Source organism: Artibeus jamaicensis, unplaced genomic scaffold, assembly GCF_021234435.1.
Source record: "Artibeus jamaicensis isolate MK-2021 breed Jamaican fruit bat unplaced genomic scaffold, CSHL_Jam_final contig_444, whole genome shotgun sequence".
NCBI lineage: Eukaryota > Metazoa > Chordata > Mammalia > Chiroptera > Phyllostomidae > Artibeus > Artibeus jamaicensis.
In genome coordinates this window covers 1,548,092-1,563,607 of record NW_026521831.1, presented here as the reverse complement: position 1 = coordinate 1,563,607, position 15,516 = coordinate 1,548,092, and the positions used below count along the sequence as shown (strand labels likewise).

The 15,516-nt window shown below is 58.8% G+C and overlaps 1 protein-coding gene across 4 annotated transcripts in view; it reads left to right on the top strand.

Annotated features, from left to right (window-relative positions):
* TRAF3 (TNF receptor associated factor 3) overlaps positions 1–15,516 on the top strand; it is a 108,766-nt gene that overhangs the window by 78,699 nt on the left and 14,551 nt on the right. For 2 of the 4 annotated variants that reach the window (XM_053666009.1, XM_053666008.1), the window contains exons 2-6: positions 5,256–5,511; positions 6,739–6,790; positions 9,469–9,573; positions 10,112–10,279; positions 14,012–14,092. In XM_053666009.1, coding sequence (XP_053521984.1) covers positions 5,273–5,511; positions 6,739–6,790; positions 9,469–9,573; positions 10,112–10,279; positions 14,012–14,092 — 645 coding nt within the window. In that variant the 5' untranslated portion in view covers positions 5,256–5,272. Of the gene's footprint in view, positions 1–5,252; positions 5,512–6,738; positions 6,791–9,468; positions 9,574–10,111; positions 10,280–14,011; positions 14,093–15,516 lie in introns of all 4 variants that reach the window. The other 2 variants (XM_037130185.2, XM_037130184.2) reach the window with 1 other exon arrangement.

The window sequence follows — 15,516 nt, the reverse complement described above, 5'->3', positions numbered from 1 at the left end:
TTACGCTTCACTGGGAACTGACTCCTGGTGGTGACCGTCGTGGCTGGTGGAGGCCAGTCGTTGGACCCGGGGGGCACTACACACTCGCCAGTGCTGGCACCGCCCCAGCCACTCGCTCCTGCTGTCCCGGGGCCACCCGGGTCACCCTCATGGCTGTCCTACTGACACAGGGGCCAGCTCAGGGCCGGTGCACGTCCGTCCCGAGTGAGCCCCTGTCCCCGAGGGGTGTCTCTGGGGGCAGCTCGAGTCCATCTCCCACCGCGGCTCGTCTGCTGGCTTCACCAGAGCAGCGTGTCCTGTTGAAAATGATTCTGTGATACAATTAGAACTGCTTCCTTTTTTTTAAGCTGCATAAATTTATTACAACTTTGAAGACGTTTACCAATTTACCATGTTTTGCTGTGAGCAATGCGCCCCTGTGCACACCGCGCCCCCACGATCTTGGGCACATGATCCACCGTGTTGTTATACCCGTGGGGTGTGATCATTATACCCGAGTATGACGCACACCCTTATTTTCCCCTCAAAAATTTGGGCCAAAAAGGACACATTCTATACAGCAAAATACAGTCCCGATGTCAGAAACATGAATTCTCCTGTGAACTCCAGAAGTGCAAGCAGTCCCTGGAATTCCGCTCAGAGGCTTTGAAAGGGGTTCCTGCAGCGAGGTCCGTGTCACCTTCTTTGTCACACTGGTGCTTGGAGCACTGTGACCGTCCCCGCTTCCCGCTGACCCCTGCCCTGACAAGTCAGCCAGCAGGAGTTCGGGGGATGGGGCAGGTGAGAGTCTCCCATCCCTGTTTACCCAAAGGCAGCCATCAGTGTGCGGTTTCCCGTGTGGCGGGGCGCGGCGTCTCTCTGCACACTCTGAGTGGGACCCCTTCGGACCCCTCCTCCCCATGCCAGGCCCTGGGTCCTCGCCCACAGCATCTGTGTCGGGACCGACACCTGGCGGCATTGCCACGACTGCCGTCTGTCTTGCTTCCGGGTGTGCTCGGCTGCTCCTTTTTCATCCGTGTCTCCATGAGCTCCCCTGAGTGTTTTTAAAAGGCCAAGGTGCAGATCAGTCTGACCACATTAAAATTAGGAGCTCCTCGTTAAAAGGCGTAGGCGAAGTTAGAGCCGAGCCGTGGGCCATGGGGAAGAGCTTGCACTGACAAGGCGCCAGTGGTCGGAGCAGGTGTTCGAGCCCCGCAAGTCAACCTGGTGAGGGGCAACGGGCCAGTTGACAAGGGCCAGAAGGCAGGGTGGGGCGTTTCTCAGACAGAATGTGGGCGCAGGCGGCCCACCACGTGTGGGGGCAGGCCAGCCCCACCTAGTTATCAGAGTGGGCAAGAGAGAGACCACCCGTCGTGCCCCGTGGCTACAGGAGTGAAGGCTTCCGGTGACGCCCAGCGTGGGTGTGGGCGCAGGGCCGTGGAAACCAGTGTGCCGCTTTTCGGGGAGCGGCGGGTACAGGCTGCACACAGATTGCAGGGCACACTTCTCTGCACCCCGGCTGCCGGGGCTCCGGGCCAGGGTGGGGGCGGGATGGGAACTCCTCTGGGCTCTGCAGACCGCGCTGGGTCTCGTCACACAGTTGTCCTCGTTCATTGTCTGTCCAACCTCGTAGAAGTCTGAACAGGAGCCTGACGGAAACAGGCTGCGGGCTGGGTCTGGCCCTGAGCTGGAAGGTGTGGCCTGGGGACACGTGTGCAAGTCGTGGGCTGCTGCACAGCAGTGGAAGTGAGTGAGGCCCGCCTGCCGCACACCGGAGACCCAGGAGGAAATCTGTGTGCACTTGGCCGAGGATGCAGATGGCACGGCATCATTTTTACGAAGTCACAAACAGGCACAAGTGTCCTGTGTAGGAAGAAACGTACGCAGCAAGAGAGTCATAAGTGCTGAGCTCAGACAGACGGGGACTTCTGGAGTGGCAGGCGATGGCCGAGGAAGGTGCGGACAGGGAGACAGCGCGTCGCGGGTCTGCTCCAACCTGGCACATGCCTTCTACATACAGTCACACGTGTCAGCTGATACACTTACTAGAAAGGACACCATCAGGGCAGGGCTTAGTACTGACCCCCCAAGCTCCCGGAAGCAGAACACCGGCCCCCGGACTCTGCCCAGTGGAGCCCCTGGGGGGGAGGGGGCAAGTGTCAGAGCTGCTGCTGCTGTGGGGTGACCGCCAGCCTGGCTTGGACGGAGGCCTGGAGGGGCTGTCTTCGTGCTCGGCTGCAGTGACGCTGCCAACTCTGAGTGCAGGGCACACGGCCCCTTCCCCTCGAGGGGTCTCGGCAGCCTTGTCCGACGCCCCGTGAGTGCGCCTGCAGGGCTCGCCTCTGCTTCGGGGTCTGTGCGTCTGTCCTCTGCCCGATGTTTTGCAGTGAGCGTGGAGTCAGTAGACGCGGGTTCTTCAGGGTTGTCGTTTTCTCCTTTCCGGGCCATTCTGCTCGCATCCGTACCACGTTCAGGTTCAGCAGGAACGCTCAGATGTCTGGTGTGGGCGGGCGGAGTCTGCAGCGGCTGGGGTGGTGCTGCCTTGGAGCTGTGCCGCGCCACCGACCTCCCATTTCTGGGCCCGCATCGCAACTGCGAGGTCGGGCGCACATCTCCTTCTGGTCGTTGGTTACGTTTATTCCTGGGTGTTTTATTCTTCCTGATGTTACGCTATTGCTTTTTTAAAGATTTGTTTCATTTATTTTTAGAGAGAGGAGAAGGAAGGGAGAGGGAGAGAAACATCGATGTGTGAGAGACACGTTGATTAGTTGCCTCTCACAAGCCCCTAACGGGGGACCCAGCCTGCAACCCAAGGCCGTGGCCTGACCGGGAATCAAACCGGCAACACCACCAGCTCGCAAGCAGCCTGGCACCACTGAACCACACCAGCCAGGGCTCTTTCTGATGTTACTTTAATGGGTTGTTTTCTTTTCCTGATCTTAACTATTCTTTTTTTTAATTGTATCTCCTTCCGTTACTATTTAGTCCACTTACACCCGTCCGTCACCACACTGCCGTCCACGTCCGTGAGTGCCTTTTCCTCCGCTTCCCCACCGGCTCCCCTCCCCGCAGGTGGACTGTTCTCTTCGTTTCGTTTGTGGGCGGTTCATCGCTGTGCACGAAACACCGTTGTCTGCATGTCGGTACGTCCGTGCCGAGGTGCACCCTGCAGCTCTGCCGAACCAGCCGTGTGAGTTGGGCTGGTGTTTGGTTTATTCCCTACCATGTCCTGCACTATGGCCTCTGAAAACAGAAATAGTTGTACTTCTTCCTTTCCGTCTGGATGCCTTTCATTTCTCTCTCTTGCCTGATCGCCGGGAAGGGGCATTGGAAGCGAGGTGCCAGGCATCTCGGACAAGGAGCAGTCGACGGGCTCCTGCCCCCGTTGGCCAGAGGGCGTTTCTCTGTGCGGCCTGTGCTGCAGGGGCGTCTGAGGTGGGGGGGGGTGGGAGGCGCTGTGCCGAGGACCCCCTCCCCCTCCCGTCGTAGTTGCCGATCGCCGTTTCTGAGTGTGTGCAGGGACGATCTTCAGGAAAAGCCCCCGCCCCCTGCACGCGCCGGCCCGCCCAGTTTTAAAACACGGTGCTCCATACAAATGTCACAAGTAAACCAAACCGGTGGAGTTGGTCGAGCTGGCCGAAGGGCCGTCCCTGTGGTTTGCAGTGGGTTGTGCAGACCCCACCGCGGCGCCGGGACACTCTCCTCCCCTCTGACAGGCCACGCGGGCACCACGTGCCTCCCCACTTGGCACCTGAGTGGACGGGTTCTGGTCAACAGCTCTGTGAGCAAAGGCTTGCTAGCCGTTCGAGGTCATTTCAAAAACTCCTTTTTTTGGTCACAAACGGACTTAACAGGAGGCCCCGTGCTTTGCACAGGTGTGCTGTGTTTACCCAGACTCATCCCGTGTGGCTGGAGTGCCCGCTCGCTTACCTGTGCCACGCGGGGCAGTGGCCCAAGTCCCCGCACCTCCTGCGGCGGAAGCATTCACTCCGTCAGCCTGGAGAGAGCTGGGCAGGCAGCGTGGGGAGCACAAGAGCCTAGACTGTGCGCCCCCCCCCCCCGGCCAGCCAAGCACCTTCACTGGGCAGAGCTCAGCCCCGGCAGAGCGGAGGGGCACCGCACGGCTGCACCCAGCCCTGGCTCCTGGCGGGGAGGGTGGGGACGGGCGGACGGCGGGATGTTGCGAGCAGGAGGAATTCAGAGGTAGAAGTAGACAGTGCGAGGACACCGCAGCCCTGGCCATGTGGCTCGGTTGGCTGGAGCGTCTTTCTGTGAATCAAAGGGCCGCTGGTTTGATTCCCCAGTCACGGCAGCTGACTGGGTGCCGCCCCGTCAGGGTGTGTGCGGAGGTGTGGCCAGTCCGTGTTTCCCTCGCTCTCTCTTCCTTCCTGTCTCTCTAAAATAATAAATTAGAAAAAAAATTTAGATGGAGCACAACGTAGTTTCAAGAGCTCGGCTGAGTTTAGAAGTAGCCTCCCCTGGGGGTCCCCAGACCCCCCCTCCGTGCATCCCAGCGGCAGGCTGCACAGACTGGCACCTCTGTGGTTTGTGTCTGGGCGCTGCTTTCTGGGTCTAAGAACGGTGACTTGCAGGTGGCAGACAGCCATCTGCACACTTGTTACCATCTGTGGGAAGAGACCTGTCCAGACCTGCTGATGACCCCCCATCAGCTCTGTCCCAGGCGTGGAGGCACCAACCAGTCCACGATGGGGAGGCAGGCCAGTGGGAGGCAAGGCCAGGTTTGTCATGCCCAGGCTGGGCACTGGAGGGGCCCTGGGGGTGCACCCCGAACACCGTAAGGGTGAGGAGTCTGTGGACAAGAGCAGGGTGCCAGGTGCCTGCTCTGACCACGGCCTGGTTGCGGGGCCACGCAGTGTGGCGGGCCGCCTGCACCGTAAACCCTGGAAGGTGCCCACAGCGAGGGTGACGTGGAGGTAAGGCTGGCAGGGAGTGGCCGCTGCTTCCGCTGGAACATCAGGATGAGGTGGAGGCGTGGCCCAGCAAACCCCGTCTGTGTTAAAACTCCTTAAAAAGAGCCTTCGATGTGCCGTTCACGCTGTTGGCGTTTTGAGTGAAGACAGGCGTGCAGTGGTGGGCGCCGCGGGAGGGCGGGGCGTGTTCAGCCGTCTGGTTCCCACTGTGCAGCGAAGTCCCACTGGCAGCTGGAAGGACGCGTGTCTCTCGGGCACGGCTGCGTCCCCTGAGCCGTGTGTGTGGTTCCTGGCGCAGGACAGCGGGATAGCACTCGACCAATTCACCGCTCTTTTTTCCAGCAGAGTTTCTCTTTCTTACAATGGAGCCGAGCAAAAAGACAGACGCTTCGGGCCCGCTGCCGACCAACCCGCCGCTCCGGCTGCAACCCGACCGCAGTGCGCCCGTGCTGGTGCCTGAGCAGGGCGGCTACAAGGAGCGCTTCGTGAAGCCCGTGGAGGACAAGTACAAGTGCGAGAAGTGCCGGCTGGTGCTGTGCAACCCGAAGCAGACCGAGTGTGGGCACCGCTTCTGCGACAGCTGCATGGCCGCCGTGCTGAGGTAGGCCCGCCCACGGCCCCCGCACTTCCCTGGGAAAGCGAGCTCTGCAGCTCTGTGGCCACCCACACGGACGCGTCACGGGGGGAAGCCCAGTGGGGCACACGCCCGAGGTGAGGGTGTCTGTGTGTTGTGGTCTGGACCCCTCAGCCGTCCTGCAGCCTTCCGTCTGTCCCTGGTGTCCCCTGCCGCGTTACTGAGTTTTGCTCAAGGAGCTCACAGGTCTGTGGCAGAGACGGACTGAGGAGCCCCACGGTGCGAGGGCTTTGGTGTGCGGGGCTGCGGCAGGCGGGGCCCGCAGGATGGGCAGGATGGACCGGCCTGACCAGAGTGGGGACCGGGTGTGTGTGTGCTGTCCTGGCAGGTGCCCCGTGGGCACCCTTGGGTGGCTGAGGGCTGACGCCACTGCAGATGCCACTGCAGAGCCACGGTGCAGGGGCCAGGGGGACCTCAGCAAAATGACACTGGCCGAGAAAGTGTCTCCCTTCACCCACAGGTATTTCCTGGGCCTAGTGCTACACCCTGGGGGTACGGCAGGGCACACCTACCTCTGTCCCCATGAGGCACAGCTGCCAGGGAACACTCCCCTCCTCATCCTGATACTGCCGAGCTCACCCCCAGTCTCCCTGCTCCTCCCCGTTAGCCTCCCCTGAGCCCTGCCAGCTGTGGTTCTGTCCACTGTCCCAAACAGTGAAGCCACTGCCCACCTGCGCCGCCGCCTCTCCCTGGCGGCGAGCGCGGACCCAGCTTTCCTCCTGTCCTCCCCGGTGGTCTCCAGCATTGGGTCCAGCGCAGCGCGGCTCGGGCTCTGGGCCTGAGCTCGGGGGCGGGGGCGGTCCAGGAGACGGGTTGCCTTCAGCCCTTGCTCCTGCAGCCCCTGCAGGGCACCACCTCGCCTCACGGTGGGCCCAGCTCCTGTGCCCTGGGTGCCCACCCCGAAGAGCCCTTACGGAGCTGGTTTTGATTTCTGAAATAAAATTTCACTTTCAACTGCAGGGGGCTTTCCAGTGGGGCCTGGCCTGGCTGTTCTGCTCACCTTCCTCATGGAAAGTTACCGCCGAGCTCGTTTTTCCCCTTTTCCTCCGGCTTCACCCACCAGCCTGGCCCTCCCTGGCACCCCAGAGCTCTGGCTGCAGCTGGATGCCCTGCGGCCCCTTGGCCCCCGGGAGGGACCGGCGCTGGATGCAGAGCGGGACTCGTGCGCTAACGAGCCTGTGTGTTTCCCCTCAGCTCCTCGGGCCCCAAGTGCACGGCGTGTCAAGAAGGCATCGTTAAAGACAAGGTATTGTTCCTGGGTTTTCAGTGAATTGTTCTGTCAAGTGTTTGCTGCTGGGCAGTCTGCACACGGCACTCTGGCGCTCCGTGTCATCTCGGTGTGGCCACTGGTGCGGCAGGGTCCCGTCAGTGCTGGGTCCTGCAGGCACCGGGACACACGGGGCAGGTCTGCTCTCTGCAAGATCTCACCCCCGAGCCTGCGCTCACCTGCTGCAGGTGTGGCGGCCTCCTGAGACCCGGGTAGGTGGGCAGGCACCTGTGCTGTCGCCTGTCTCCCCACCCCCTTGTGGCCTCTGGAAGTCACTGCACATGGCAGACGTCAGCACCCCCCCCCAGCCCTAAGTGACTGTACATGCCAGGGAAAGCTCACAGGTGTCACAGGGCCACCCTGCCAGGGCACAAGAGGCCACAGAGGCGGCCCACTGACTTCCCACCTGCGGCCCGGGTCCCCTCCTGAGGCGTCTCCGTGGCCATCCACATGCTGCTTGGTGCACCGGGAGTTTGCAGGGACCTAAACTATCAATCGCACTTAAAATATCAGTAAAAATCTGTGGTCCCCATGTTTTGATCAATGAGCCTGACAGTTTTTTTTAAGTGCAAGTCATTAAATTGTACAGTAAGGTTCCCTCTTGGGGGCTTTCCCGTCTAAAGCACGTGGCCGCCGGGTGCTGGCGGGGCAGCCGCCACCGGGCCCCGGGCTGCGGGGCAGGGCGTCAGGCGGAGCCCGCTCAGCAGGGCAGAGACACAGAATTGGCCCAATGTCCATCCACCTGTTCTCTCTAAGCATTTACCTGCTTCTGAAAACTTCGGTTGGTAACAGGGAAAGGGTCGTTTTTAAGAAAAACAAGTCACTTGACTCTACCCCTTCTCTTAACAAGGCCGCTAACCTGTTCCCTTGTTAATGTGACCCTGAGCGCTGTGGCTGAGAGGGGCCGGACCGTGGACGAGGTGGCCGCTGAGCACCTCCCTTTCACTCTGCTTCGTCACTCCCGTTTTCAGAGGCTTTGCCGCTGGGGAAGCTGCTTGTGTCCCCAAAGAGTCCCCCACCTGGGGGGCTAACGCCGTGGGTCCTTGAGGGAACGCCGGGCCCTGGGAGACTGAGGCCAGGTCACTGACGATGGGGCCCTGGGGTCCCCCCCCACCCCCCGTAGCCGGGTACAGCAGCCGCGAGCAAGCTGAGCCCCGTGCTCGGAAATGCTGCGCCTCCATCACCCTCCGTCGAAAAGGCAAACTCAGACGACACAAAATTTTGACACAAAAAGGAAGCTCATTTCTTACCAGTTAAAAATACCTGTTTTGTTGGCTTAATGTATCTGAAATTATGACCTTTTAAAAAAAAGTCACGTGACCTGAGTGTAGCTCAGTGGATTGAGTGTGGGCCCGCGAACCACGCGATCTTGGTTCGATTCCCAGTCAGGGCACATGCCTGGGTTGCAGGCCAGTGCTCAGCAGGGGACACACACGAGAGGCAACCACACATCGATGTTTCTCTCCCTCTCTCCTTCCCTTCCCCTCTGCAGATGAATAAATAAAATCTTTTTTTAAAAGTCACGTTTGTCCTGGTCGGTGTGGCTCAGTTGGTGGAGCGCCCCCGAGCCCCGTGTGGCGGGGTGTGTGGGAGGCGGCCAGCCGGTGTTTCTCTGCCCGGCCCCCCTCAAATCATAGACGTTTGTTAAAGTTTTTAAAAATATAAACAGTTGTTTTTCAACACAGTATTGGATTGGACTCCAAATAAGTTTATTTTTAACTCAGCAGCCTTGGGGGTTTCTCGGCCCACGGAGCCGAGGAGGGCGCACGGGCCCCCTGCCTGCGGGCGCGTCTTAGAGTTCGGCGCCTGTGGGCCGAGACGCGAGACTATGTTTTCAGAAGGCGTGAGCCTGCCGGTTCCCTCGAGGGGAAACAAAATTAAAGAAAGAAGGTTTTCATTGTGAAAGGGAAACAGTTTTATTATTGGATCAACTTCAGTCTGCAATGTGTATTTAAAAGGGTTTTTCTTTTAACTTTTAAAAAGATTTCACTTATTTATTTTTAGAGGGGAAGGGAGAGAGAAAGGGAGAAGAACACTGACTGGTGCCTCTCACTGCCCACCCCCCTCCCAGCCCAGGCATGTGCCCTGACTGGGAATCAAACAAGTGACCTTCCGCTTTGTGGGATGACCCCCAACCCACTGAGAACACTGGTCAGGGCTAAGAGAGGGGGTTTTTGGTATTTTTTTTGGTAGGGTATTTTGGTGGAAAATGAGTTGTGAGTGACTTAATCAGGAGAAGGAACCAAAATAAATGTTTCGCAAACCAACTTCGAGATGTCGTCTCTCACAGCCGAGACTCACACAGCAGCTTCCCTAGCAGGTCTTGCCCCGAGGCCCCTCCCGGTGCTGGCTGGCTCCTAGCAGTGTCCCGAGCACAGATGTGACCTCTGCGCCTGGCCTTGAGATCGTCACAGTGGCTCTGAAGTGTCAGGTGCCCCATGGTGATCTCCGAGGCTGCCGTGTGACGACCACAGTTAGCTTCTGTCACTTAGATCGTGTCTCTGAGTGGGCAGCTTCCTTCCGATGGTGCGTCACGCGCTCTGAGGCCACTAGAGGCGCTTTCAGGCTCTTTCAGGGCAGCTCTGCGCTGTCCAAAGTAGCAGCGTGTGGAGGCTGAGAAAGCCAACCCTCTGAAGCCGCTGTTCTTCCCCTTCCAGGTGTTCAAGGATAACTGCTGCAAGAGGGAGATTCTGGCGCTTCAGATCCACTGCAGGAACGAGGGTCGCGGCTGCACAGAGCAGCTGACGCTGGGCCACCTGCTGGTCAGTCCCGGGGTGACGTGGGGGGCCTCAAAACGCGCCCCAGCCGGGGGGGCAGACGCAGACCCCTGGGTGTGGAGTCCTGCTGGCGACATCTCAGCAGCGTCCGCGCCTGGCCGTTGAACTCCCCCAGCCTGGTTAGGACAGAAGGAAATCTGCTTTTAATTTGGAAGGCCCATTAAAAACCTCTTTTTCTTTGTTACCATCAGTTTCCACATAACTTCTTGTGTGTTTTTGTTGGATGAGCATCATTTTGTCATGGGAAGACATTGGAGTTAGAACGAGTCCTAGTCCTTAGCAGACTGCCATTCATTTATCCAGCAGGAGAAGTGGACTTCGTTACCCAGAGCAGCGCAGTCGGGGTGACCACTAATGAGGGCATGAGATCCAGCATCTGTTAACGCATAGGTCACTCACTGTGTGAACAGCGGGTCTGATGGTGGACAAACGCATTTCTGTAGGGTTCGATTGTGCAGAGGCTAAACTCTGGTGTTTCCGATGGCAGTTTCCCGATTCCGAATTTCAGGTTGTCTGCTTCCAGGTGCACTTGAAGAACGACTGCCAGTTTGAAGAGCTGCCCTGTGTGCGCCCTGACTGCAAAGAACGGGTCCTGAGAAGAGACCTGCGTGACCATGTGGACAAGGCCTGTAAATACCGAGAGGCCACGTGCAGCCACTGCAAGAGCCAGGTCCCCATGATCACGCTGCAGGTGCGTCCCACTGCGCCCCCCGCCCACGAGCGCGCCCCTGAGTCCGTCCGCAGCCCGGCTTGCTTCTGAATGACTGGCTTTGGCAGGAACAGAGAGCAAACACAGGAAGTGAACAGCAGCGCTCACCTGAGTTGATTTCAGAGTTAAGCCTTATTTGGTTTTCCTGTTTCTGTTTATGTAATTAACGTTGTCGTTGTCTTGGTTGACTGTCACTTGGGGTACCAACAAATGAAGACTAATTGTTCAAAAAAGGTGGCATTTTCACTTGTCTCGGGGAATGGGCTCAAATTCCTGTTGGGTCACTCCCCGTCTTTGCAGCTCTGTGAAAACGGTCACCTCAGCAGGCCATTTGTCCTGCGCCATTCAAGTGCAGCTGTCTGTCTGGCAGAGAGATGAGAACTCAACATTCTTTTCGCCCCGACTATTTTGGCGTGTTCAGTATCGTGCCCGTGATAGAATCAGATCCCTCATCTGTAAGTTACAGAGAGAGCCGTTAGGGTGGGGACGAACTGTAGACACATCGGGGTGTGGTAACTCTCAGAATGAGTCCCTTTGTCGCACAGATCCATGTGAAGTGCCGCTCTCGGGTCTGTGGGTTTCACAGTGAAGCTCACTGTCTGGAGGGAAGAGGCCGTGAACAGGCAGATGTGCGGTGTGTGGCGGTGACCGACTCTGTGTGAACCAGCGAACTGCCTCGGGGTGCAGGGTGGTCAGGGTGGCCTCTGGCCGGGTTGGCGACTGATGCAGGAAGCGGCTGGAGCAGAGGCAGTGGTGTGGGAGCCGGGCTCTGGGCTGGGACCGACCTGGCGGGTGGGTTTTAAGACCTGGAGAGGCCAGCTCATGCCCAGTGCAAACCCAGTTGAAGTGCTCGGGGGAGAGGAGGCAGACCAGGGGGCGGGGCAGCCTTAAGCTGGGGTGACACTGTCTGAGCCCCATGTCTCCTGCACCTCTCCAGCAGGTGTGGTAGGTGGGTGGCAGTGGGAGCGGGAAGCACGGCGTCAGCCTGGACGGGGAGAGAGGTTTTGAGGCTGTTTCCAGGGTAGAACCCGTGGCAGTGGCTGGTGGCTCAGGAATGCCTGGTGGATGTTCTGAAGCACTTAGTGACCAAGATGTAGGAAAAGCATTGGTTTTCTTCTATACTGGGCTTGATCACCTCCTTGTTTACTTCTTGTTTAACCTCCTCGGGCCTGTGGCTTTCTCCCATGGCGATGTGGTTCCCAGACGTTTCGGTTGTGAAGGACTTTTAGGAGCTGTGCCCTCCCCTTTGGAGAAGAGCAGCAGTATGTCATGGTGGAGCGACTCCATCAGCAGTTAAATCCAGGTGGCGGAGACGAGTGCCTCGCACACGCCTGGGCACTCCTGTCACAGGCGCGCTTTGCTTCCTGCAAGTCAGTCGCCTTCACTTGCAGAAGAGAACCCGGTACTGTTTCCACTGGAGAGAGACTTGTGGGGCGTGTCCGTCCGACGCCAGGCGAGGCCGCAAGGCAACCCATCGGAAGGAGTGCAGCGCTCGGACTCAGGTGGCGTCTGGGGGGCCTGCTGGGCCTCGGAGCTGCAGCTGCTGGCGCGGGAAGCACAGGTCACGAACGGCGGTCTGTCCCCTTTGGAGGCACGACAGGCGCAGAGGCACGAAGTGATAATTACCAAGTCTGGGGCCTGAGCGTGCAGATAGTGATTTCCTACAAGCTTGCCACGCCCTCGGGAAGAAAACTGGTTTCACATGGTTTTACTGACATTGAGGTGTGAGCGCCTGCCGATGTTCCTGTGGGGGGGGGCCTACGGGGGTCCCAGGCACACCTGCTGAGGCCCCAGCTCATGCACCGGGACCCTGACTCCAGCAGGGCAGTTGCACACTCACGCCCACGTACGCCACGGCCTCCTAGCCCATCATGGCGTGATTGGGCACCCAGGTCTTGTTTTTCCAACTCTGACACTCAGGCCCAGCCTCCCAGCCTGCAGTTGACGTAGGGAGAGCAGCCGCCTAGCCCCGGCCGGCCGAAGCGCCCGCTCTCCCGGGCGTCCCTGTGTTTCCCACGCTTCGCGTTGCATCCGGACATCACGTGCTGACGGAGCACAGGCGGACACAGCGCTGGCGCACGGGGCCGTGAGACCCCTTTTCTGTGTTTGTGTAAACTGTAGTGTTGATGATACATCAGCAGATCAGCGAGTCGGCGGAATCTTACATTTAGTCTAGAAATCATCGAATATTGGGCTTGTCATGCAGCTTTGTGCCTTTGTTAAGAAGTCAGAATTCTAGAGATCTCATTTTACTGGCGAATGGACACGTGGTCATGGGGGCATGGAGGCGCAGGTGCTTTGGGAACTCGCTGGCAGGGCATTCATGCGCTCAGCCAGCCTGCAGCCCCGCTCCTGCTGGGAAGGAGGGTGCACCCACCAGCCTTGGGGCCCCAGTGGACCGCGTTACGTGGTGGGGACGGCCATGGAAGGCGAGGACGGGCATCAGTGCACAGTGCGTGCGTTAGCCTGAGAAATCTGACCCTGAGCCAGGTCGCAAATTAGGCTGGAATTCTATTTTGATAAAAATTGAAGGTAATTGAAACAAGACAGGCTTTTGTCAGGCACAAGTACACATGTAAGGAAGCTTTTTGTTCCTAAACAAAGGTAGCAGATGCATAGAGTTTGGGGTTGTGCTTAATGGTCGCTCTCAGGGGAGGGGACGGGAGCACATGGAGCTGGGGGCTGTCACTCGGATCTGGCCCTGTGGCCATCACCAGGAAGCCCTGCTTCCAGCTGACTTGTGTGTGACGTTGCTCTGCGTGCCTGTCAGAGTTGCACTTAATTTTACAGACAGGCTAATGCCACGAACGTGCGGAGTTTTCACGGAGCAGCAGCCGATCTGTTTTTCTAAGGGCTGCGTCCTTTTCCTGGGGCTGCTCTAAGGGTTCGGGGCCACAGATTCCAAGGCTTATGGCAGCCGCCAGCCATTTATTCTCCAACAGTTTCGGAGGCCAGACCCCAAAGCCAAGGTGCCGTCCGGACCCACAGCCACACTGAAGGGAGCGGAGCTAGGCACCTGGCTTGCTCCTTGGAGGGGAGGCGTGTCCTTGGGCACTTGTATGGGCTACCTCGTCCTTGGTCCCCACACCTGCCTGGTCAGAATGAGGCACCAAGGTGCTTGGCTGGGCCAGTCCTCCCCCAGGGTGCCTCGTTGAGCCTGCAGCCCCACCTCCACTTGTCCCCTGCCTGCTGGTGCTCTGGCCCTCGCCTCGCTTACGGAAGGTGTGCTGCCCACGCGGCACCAAGTGTAGCTGCCCCTGGGTTGGCTAAAGCAGAGCTCACCCTGTTTTCCACGCATTAATGGTAATCTCAGTAAGAGGTCAGAGCAGCGATGTAAATACCCAGGGAGCCTCACTGTTCCAGGGTTTGAGAGCATCATTTCCAGACCCCAGACAGAGAGGCCAGCCAAAACCCGCCCACCTCACCAGCAAAGGCCCCCCCCAGGTCAGTCCTGGGCTGCCCTCACCTCGGCGTGGGTGCGGGGGGGCTGCTAATAGGGTGCTGGTCCCATGGGCGGGCACCGCCCCTCACCAGACCCGAGTTGGGTTTCCGTGATGCCTCAGGGCTCACACTCAGACCTCCTCAGTGTGAGGGCCCCTGTGAGCACCTGAGTCGGTGCAGCAGCGGCCGGCAGGCTGCTTCCTCTGGGTCACGTGGGGACGTTGGCAGGACCTGAGTGTCTCGCATTGACAGCACTTTCATTTTCTCTTCCAGAAACATGAAGACACTGACTGTCCCTGCGTGGTGGTGTCCTGCCCTCACAAGTGCAGAGTCCAGACCCTCCTGCGGAGCGAGGTGAGGGTGTGGCCGGGGCCTGGCGGCATCAGCGGGACTAGCGGGCTCCGTCGCTGCTCCTCCCCGATACAGCCAAGGCTGTAGGTCTCCGCAGGTCATGGCAGTGACGCGAGTGTAAAAACTAGTGAAACCTCGTGCTGTTTTCGGGAGTCAGAGGTTGAAGGGGCCTGCAGTTAAAAGTTACAAAGTAGTAAATTCAGAACAGAATATTGTTAAGAATTGAGAAAACAGGGGTTATAATGCAAGCAAAAATGACTTTTTTAAAAATCTATTTTAAAATCTGTTAAATTGGATTATCTCATGAAAATAATTTAGAGACCTGCAGAACCTCTCTGCCTCGCATGCTGTGCAGGGTTGGTGCTGGGAAGCGAGGGGTCGCTGGAGTGGCTGCCGCATGTTGGGGGGGCCGAGACACTGCCCTGAAGGTGGGCTGTGCGTGAACTTCACGTGATCAGGACATTCCCAGGTGGAAAGAATCCAAGCATTCTCAGTGTTTTTGCATCAGCCCTGACCTGGGCCCCTCAGGTTGCAGTTCAGGCGCCCCCTGGGGCTACGTGCGGCCTCTTCCTGGGAGCTCTGCGCCGAGGGGCCTGCGCACCTCGGTCTTTTCAGCAGCCTGGAATTTTGCCCCTGGATGTGAGGGGGGTGGTCAGTCTCATGTCCCCACTGAGCAAGAGACACAGAGTGCAGGGGCGACCCCAAGGGCCACTGTCACTTGAGGTGCATCTTCAAATAACCTGACAGCCTCGCGAGGGCAGGGTCTTCCCTGGGGACTGCTTCCTGGTCCCTGGTCCCTGGATGTGCTGCAGGGAGTGGCAGGAAGTGCATGCCTGGTGTCTCCACAGCTGGGAAGTCCCTGTCAAAGTGGACGTGTGATGCGTCTATGTCATCAGAATTATTTTGGGGTTTTACATGCTTCCCTAAGTTTTTACTCGAGGCTCTCTGAATTAGGGGTGAGCACTGCTTCCATTTGCTTGTAAACTGTAAGGCTCTGAGGAAACGGGGATAAAGCCAGCCTAGGGAAGGGCGTGAACCTGCAGCAGCCTGCTGAAAGCATCTTGCCGAGTCCCTGAGGCCGAGTGAGCACAGTGCTCACTGCCCCACACATGACTGAGTGTGGGCAGAGGTTGTGCCCTGCCAGTCCAGGTTGGTGCCCCAGTGCCCAGCACTGTCTCATGCTGGTCCCTGTATCACTGCCTGTGATGAGTCTTCTGAGCCCCGTTCCACGGGGCCAGGCCTGCACCCCCAGCTGGGTTCAGAGGAGCACCGGTGTTCTCAGCTGCCACATCGGCCACTGTGACTAAGGCCTGGGCTCAGAGGCCTTCTGCCGGCCTTGGCCCCGGTCAGGAGGGTCCCTCAGGCCACGCCCTCAGCACTGCCTTTTTGGTAACAGTTGCAACAGGGCGAGTGTGGGCCACTCTCCT